Source organism: Zingiber officinale, chromosome 9B (assembly GCF_018446385.1).
Source record: "Zingiber officinale cultivar Zhangliang chromosome 9B, Zo_v1.1, whole genome shotgun sequence".
NCBI classification, from domain to species: Eukaryota; Viridiplantae; Streptophyta; class Magnoliopsida; order Zingiberales; family Zingiberaceae; genus Zingiber; species Zingiber officinale.
Genome location: NC_056003.1, coordinates 26,119,865 through 26,127,173, shown reverse-complemented (window position 1 = coordinate 26,127,173; position 7,309 = coordinate 26,119,865). Strand labels below are relative to the sequence as shown.

Below are 7,309 nucleotides of genomic sequence, written 5' to 3'. Positions count from 1 at the left end.
AAAAGTTAGCCTTTGCCTTCAGGAGCAAGCCCAAGGTTCTGCATCACTAAAAACGCATTTCATAAGATAGTTCTACTTCCTTTGATTTAGTAAGCTAATCCAAAGCCTTGTTGTCATCCTGTAGCTTTGCAATCTGTACAAAAAATAGAAAAAATTTTAACCTTCCAAAAAGGATGGAATATCTTCAACGGAACAAGTTTTAAACCTGAATAGGAAAGACTAAAGCCTGAAGTTTGAATAATATGGAACTGCCTGTTCAAATGATATCAGATCATAATAGACATTGTATAGATCTGTATCCGAATGACCATAAGGTAGCTGCAATGCATATACACAGCTTCAAAATAGCTGTGTTGGAGATAGTAAAACTACCTCCCAATATGACAAATTTGAACATCATGTTGTGCAGTTAAAAAGTTTCCTTTATCTAAGTTGAATAATACAAAAAACAGATTCATATATCTCATAAAGAAATTAAGTTGTTCTTTGAGTCAAGGTAGTTGGATAATGACAAGAATAGATGTGAAATACAAAATTGAGATGTTTTCTCTAAAAATATTAGCTGAATAATAATTTTGCTAGAATAAAATTTCAACTAGATACCTCTTGCCATGGTAACTTCAACTCTGCCTCAAGAGGTGCAAGAATGGCTTCAATTGGAGGCGTGTCATCATCTTTTTGAGCTGCATAAACTCTTCGAAGTGTTGCCTCTGTTGCAAATTGAGCAGCTAAGGCTGCTTTGATTAGGTCTCTCTCCTTTCTCCCTCTCCTTCTCTCTTATCGCCACTGCCTAAAGCAATGAGCGATCGCTGCCTCACTTACTGACCACCAGCCCTTGCTGCTAAACCTCTAGCACCGGCCAACCTCCCAACCTCCTTGATGTTAGTCGTCCAGCCCTAGATAGCCACCACCTAGTCCCGGACAGCAAACAAGGAAGTTGTCCTTGCTTGCAGCCAAACTCTTCCTCCCTGTCGCAAGCCTCCTAGCGGCCGAACAGGTCTTCCGATTGTTGAACAACAGCAAGGTTGTTGTTGTGCCATTGAATAGCAGCCAAGGAATGACTGTTGTCTTCTTAATTTGTGCCCCGGGATTTCCCTCGTCGTCGGGCACAAGTCAAATTGCGAATTCTCTCTTGGATCACGTCATCTCTACATTTGGCTAGTACCAAATCAGAGTTAAAAACTTGTGGTTTAGTAAAGCTATCTCGAAGATATATCGACGTGGATATCGATAGAGGTAAACTTGGTCAAGTTTGAAAGTTGATGTCGTTCCTACTTAACGTCATTCCGCAGGTATAATTTTATTTTTAAAATTTTGTTCTATGGTTATATCTATGCATATGTGTATTCTTTATGTGTGTAATACGTGTGTTGTAATAATTTAGAGAATTATTATACTTCCGCTGCTTATTTACGAAATAAATTTTTAAAATATTCATAGAGACACCCAACAATTAGAGGATGTCATGTGAAGATGGTAGCCTGGATGATGCGCAAAGTGAAATTGGGTCGACTCCAATTTTATCACGCCTCAATTTTGTGGCGCCTGACTCCACAATACCTCTCGTTGGTGTCCCTTGCTCCTCTATCTCTTGATTCTGCGGTACCACAATTTTTGGAGTCCCCTGGCTTCTCCGCCTCTCAACTCTGGGGTACCCGATTCTTTCATACCTGACTCTATGTTGCTTTGACTCATTTGTGTCCTTTCTCCTTATTGTTTTCGTTAATACCTCCACTCGAAATCCCGAATTACTTTTAGAAATCGTATAACTATCATGCAAATCTCAGATTATTTCAGAAAAAAATAGCGACATAAAATAAATCTGAAATTATTTAATGAATTAAATAATGATAATATACAGAACGAAATATAAGAAAAGAAAATCCCTCGTCTTCTTATAAAAAGTAGCCCTTTCTGACGTCAAAGATACATGTAGATACATACATCTAAATCCTAATATTATTCTTTTTCTTTATTCTCCAACTCGAGTGTTGACATGACTATGCCGAGGAACTTCTGGCCATTATACTAGCCCTCTTCTTTTTGTTTACTTTAGTCCTGGCTCACAAAATTACATTACCATTCTCATTCTCTTTTAGCTATTGACGATCGAATTGGTATAGAAGCTAACTCACCAATGATTCACCCATTGACATTCACAGACATGATTAGAAGTAAATCCAAAATAAACTTATGTACATTTAAAGATTAACATTCAAAATACAACTTATGTAGGGCACTAAACTATTTTTTAGTTAATGGTTTGGTTCGATGTTGCATGAAAATAAAAGAAACACTATACATTAATAAACTAAATGAAAAAGGAATTTCTCACTCCACTGCTCATGGAAAGGAACTCAAATTTAGGTTTCATTGTCAAAAAGCATGTCATTATTATGTGCCAATTTAGATTCGTAACTTATGTAAAATAAGTAAGTTTAATAAAGTAAGTGATTTAATAACTACTTGTGTTATTTTTCTCGTCACTATTAATTTATTATCATTAAATGGAAATAAGAGAAGAAAAACTAAATCTTCATCTTCATTAATTGGAGAGAAGTTGACTTCATCTTTAGGTTTCTCCCCCTCGCTTCTCATTCCGTTTGCCATTTGCTTGACTTCGATCGGCTGTTCCTCAGAGCAGTGAAGGGGAGACGGGAAGTGCCAAAAGGAAAGATAGATCAAGCGATTAGGGAATATTGCACCCTGAGGAGAATGAGGACTAGGTCGCCAAGACAAGACAACAAGGAGGCGATTGGGAAAAAACAAAGGGCGAAATTTAAAAAGCCATGAGAGGAAAACACAAGGATAACACGAGAACGATGTTTAAGATTATGGGAATTGTTAATTTCTTTGTAATAACTAGTATTATCATATCAAAACACTTTTTCCTAATATGGTCAAAATTACTTAAACTTTGTAAAATTTATAGAAGTTATTAAATAATTATTATACAATTATAAAAGCTAGTTAGGTAGCTATTATACAGTAATAAATCCTAAATTTTAAAATTTTAAATTTTAAATTCTAAATATTATTATATTAAAATATTTTGTTTACCAACTTAGTCAAGAAAATTTAAACTTCAACATTAAAATAGTAATAGATATTATTGCGTAGATGTTACACATGTACAAGTAATTTTAAATAATAAATCTTAAACTCTTAATTTTAAATTTCAAATCCTAAAATTTAAATCCTTCATATTATTATATCAAAATATATTTTCCCAACATAATTAAAATGATTTAAATTTCATTAAAATTAGTTTAAAATCAAAATAATTTAAAACAATTATAAAAATTATTAAATAGATGTTATAATATTAATCAGTAGAGCAATAATAAGGTACTTATTATAAAAAATATTAAATAGCTGTTATAATATTAATCAGTATACTTTATTAATTATTATTATGGTAACAGTTGTCTTAATTACACAACAGCTGGGAAAGTAATAAGGTGTTTTTGTTTTTGTTTTTATTTTTATTTTTATTTTTATTTAAAAAACGACACTATTTGTATAATTTGGGGTCCATTTAATTTTTGCCTAATAAGGAAATAAGGAATACAAGGCAATTAATGGCACGTGATTTGATTATTATTTTTTTTTATAAAAAAAACGAAATTTGAACACCGCCGCAGGTATTGATCAAACGGCGCCACGACGAAGGCCCACCTCGACCAAGCCCACCTCAACTACCGCAGATGGACTTCCTCTAGGAGAACATCTGCGCCGTCTAGTTTTACCGTTCCTGGTATTCAACGGTCGATGGCGAGGTCGCATATTAGACGATGCAGCGAAGGGTAGGTCATCCACGTCTCCTCTTTCCCGTTTGCCGTTGAGATCGTCAAAGAGGAGAGAGAGAGAGAGAGAGAGAGAGAGGGAAAAAACAAAAAGAAAAGGAAAAAAAGGAAAAGAAAATATATCCCTAATCCCATCTCAACAGCGCTAACTATCCAGTGACGGAGAGGACTGCCGAGGAATGAAGAACATTTACCACAAAGCCAAGGGCAAAATCCACCCTTCCCCGGCGGCACCGCCGCCGGCGGTTGCTGGAATCGGCCTGTCGTCGTCTAAGCACAACGCGCTCGAGGTGCTCAGCGTCCTCCCCGCGGCCATCCTTGTCCTCACGGCGGCGCTGACAAGCGGGGACAAGGAAGTGCTGGCCTACCTGGTCATCAGGTCCCTCCACGGCCCTGCCGCCGCGACGGCGCCCGCGGAGCGGAAGCGGGAACGGGGGCCGGGCGCGGCTCATCGGCCTCTGCTCGACTGCGGCTGCTTTGACTGCTACACCAGTTTCTGGTCGCGGTGGGACGCCTCCCCCGACCGCGAGCTCATCCACCAGGCCATCGAGGCGTTCGAGGAGCACCTTGCGAGTGCGGAGAAGAGGGGCGCCGGCAGGGGCGCGCGGAGGAGGGAGAGTAGGAGGAGGATGGATAGAGCTGGAAAGGTGAAGGAGCGGGCGGAGGCTGCGGTGGCGGAGGAGGAGAAAAAGATGCTCGAGGAACCGAAGACTGCAACTGAGGCACCAACTGGAGAGGAAACCAGCGAGGAGAGGAGCGGAGAAGGGGAGTCGGTGGCGACGGATGGCGAGAAGCGACGGCGATGGGCGGACGTGAAGGATCTCTTCCACTCCGTTTTCTGGAACCTTTGGGGTCCGGCCGTGTAGTTTTTGTTTTATGTATTTTGTTTTTCGTTAATTTCCCTTTTTCTGCAATAAAAAAAATAGAGAAAAACAACCGAAGCGAAAGGGAATTATTATCTAAATTATTAGGGCCGTGTTATTTCCATGGTGTTGGGAAATGTTAATTTAGTCTGTAAAGGCGGCTCTGTTCACTGCTCCGGCCTCCGGCTGTTTTTGTTGGTAGCTCGTGTCACGTGTATTAAAATGTTCTAGTTTAGTTTCGCCTGAATCTCATGACGTTACTTTGTGCGTAAGCGAGTTCGCTCTCGATTTTGGTTCCATGGTAAAGAACGATAGGTTTTTGTTTTTTCTAAGTTTTTTTTTTTTGTTTAATTTTGGCCAAGCTGAACCGAGCTAGTCCGATCGGTAAGTTGATCCGAGCTGGTTTTAGCTGTCGAGTTGCCAACCTATCGACATGTCAACCTGTCAAGTTAGTCTGATCTGTCGACATACAAACTCGTCGAGCTAGTTCGAGCTGATCCAAAATTACCGAGTGGCAAGTCGCTAGGCCAAACCGTTCAAGCTTGTTTAGCCGGACTCAGCAATCTATGTGAAAATATGGGTTATGATATACTTCTCACATTTTGATGATGCTACTATCTACCTGCTCATAATGGGGTGTTCTTCCGTTGAATTGGAAAATTATATAAAGAATACAATGTTTAAATCTGAAAATTAAACTATTCTAGAAAATTTATAGTAAAATATAAATTGTCATAATTATAATATTTATAATTTTAAAATTCAAACTACAATTAGATCTTTGTATTTGATTCTCTAATATGCCTCCTAAGATTGAGCTCTAGGAGGAGAGACCAATCTTGGTCATTAACTATTGGAAGCATATGCAGGGCAATAGTTTGGAAGCATATGCAGGGCAATAGTTTGGTGAGACCATTTGCTAGTTGATCCTTAGAAAACATATGTGCAACTCGAAGATTACCATTCTGAACTTGTTCACGAAAGAAGTGATAGTTAAGAGCCACATGCTTCATAGGAGAGTGAAACATCGGATTAGAGCAAAGATTTGTGGCACTCACATCGTTACAATAGATGATTGATTTTTGAGAGGAAGAGAAGTCAAGCTCACCGAGAAGGGAAGACAACCAGCGTAGTTCTACAGCCATGGTCGTGACAAAGCAATATTTTGTTTCATGGAAGATCTAGCAACAGTGTGTGTTTCTTCAAGCTCCAGGAAATAGGATGTCGTCTAAGACAATATATGCGTAAGTGGAAGTAAAGTCATCTTTGTTTCCAGCCTAGTCTCATCTCAGAAGGCAGGTAGAGCAAGAGACGATTAATGATAAAGTATAATGCATTGATCAATGGTGCCACATAGGTATCTTAAAACGTGTTTGACCATGAACTATGATAGCTTGTTAACCACATAAGCAATGTCGGGACGAATAAAAGATAAGTATCGATGGCTACCTACTGCAATACAATACTCAAATGAATCATAGAGGGCTGTGCCATCATAAAGTGTTGGGGTAGACGTGGTAAGTAGTGGTGTGGAAACTGGACGAGCATCCAATGCTCGTTAGTAGGACGATGCATGAATTGAGATAGCTTGTTAACCACATAAGAAATATCAAGACGAGTAAGAGATGAGTATTGAAGTTTACCTACTATAGTACAATACTCAGACAAATCATAGAGGGTTGTGTCATCGCCAAGTGTAAGGGTATGCATGGTAGGTAGTGGTGTGGAAACTAGACGAACATCTATCATCTTAGTCTAAGCAAGAAGGTCAACTCTAAGAAAGTAACAAACCCAATAGATGAGGAAGTACTTCGACACCAAGAAAATAAGTCAAGCGCCAAGATCCTTAAGAGAGAACCGCTTGTCTAGTAGATCAATGAAATGTTGAACAACTCTTATGTTATTTCTAGCAATGATGATATCATCAACATACATAAGAAGATATAGCATGAAACCTATATAGTTAATGATAAAGAGCGAAGTATCTATAGTGGAATTACGGAAGTCAAAAGTGATAGGAAACTAATGTAATTCATTATACCAAGCACGAGGAGTTTGTTTGAGACTATAGATAGCCTTCTTCAATTTACAGACATGCTCAGGATTATTTATATTAGTAAAACCTGGAAAGGATGACAATGGGTCAGGTTCAGGTCGGATTCTATATCTTTCATCCCCATACCTATTGGGGATCAGATATTCATCCACATACTCAAACCTGTCGCACTCTAGCAAGATTAATCGAGTCACTTTACTTTGGCAAAACTTGACTATAATTGATCAAGCTAGAAATGAGTATCAAACTTTGGTAGGCATATTTAAAAGACCTAATCATGATTAAACTATACATACATCGCATACAATCATAGCATATCATGACATACATCACATATATGCATAAATAAACATGACATGGTTATGACCCTCATTTTCTATGATTCTCTCAAGCCAATGAGAAGATCAAAATGTCAACCTAGGTAAAACATCTTCTCCAAGTGTTTCCTCAGTCACCGTGTGTTGTTGTCCTCCTCCCTTTTTTCACCGTCGTCTTGTAGACTTGTTCTTCTCTAATTTGTACATTACAAAATCTAAAGAAACTCGAGTTTCATTTGAGTATAGTCTAAATTTACAACAAGAATA

At 38.3% G+C, this 7,309-nt stretch overlaps 1 protein-coding gene across 1 annotated transcript; it reads left to right on the top strand.

Moving 5' to 3' along the window:
- Positions 1-3,871: 3,871 nt before the first annotated feature.
- On the top strand, positions 3,872-4,866 carry LOC122025726. The gene has a single exon (XM_042584586.1). The coding sequence runs from the start codon at positions 3,986-3,988 to the stop codon at positions 4,670-4,672; it is 687 nt and encodes a 228-aa protein (XP_042440520.1). The 5' UTR covers positions 3,872-3,985; the 3' UTR covers positions 4,673-4,866.
- The last annotated feature ends 2,443 nt before the right edge of the window (positions 4,867-7,309 follow it).

What these genes read in the sequence shown, in the direction of transcription:
- LOC122025726 (XM_042584586.1), top strand. Translation starts at nt 3,986, where the DNA reads ATGAAGAACATTTACCACAAAGCCAAGGGCAAAATCCACCCTTCCCCG.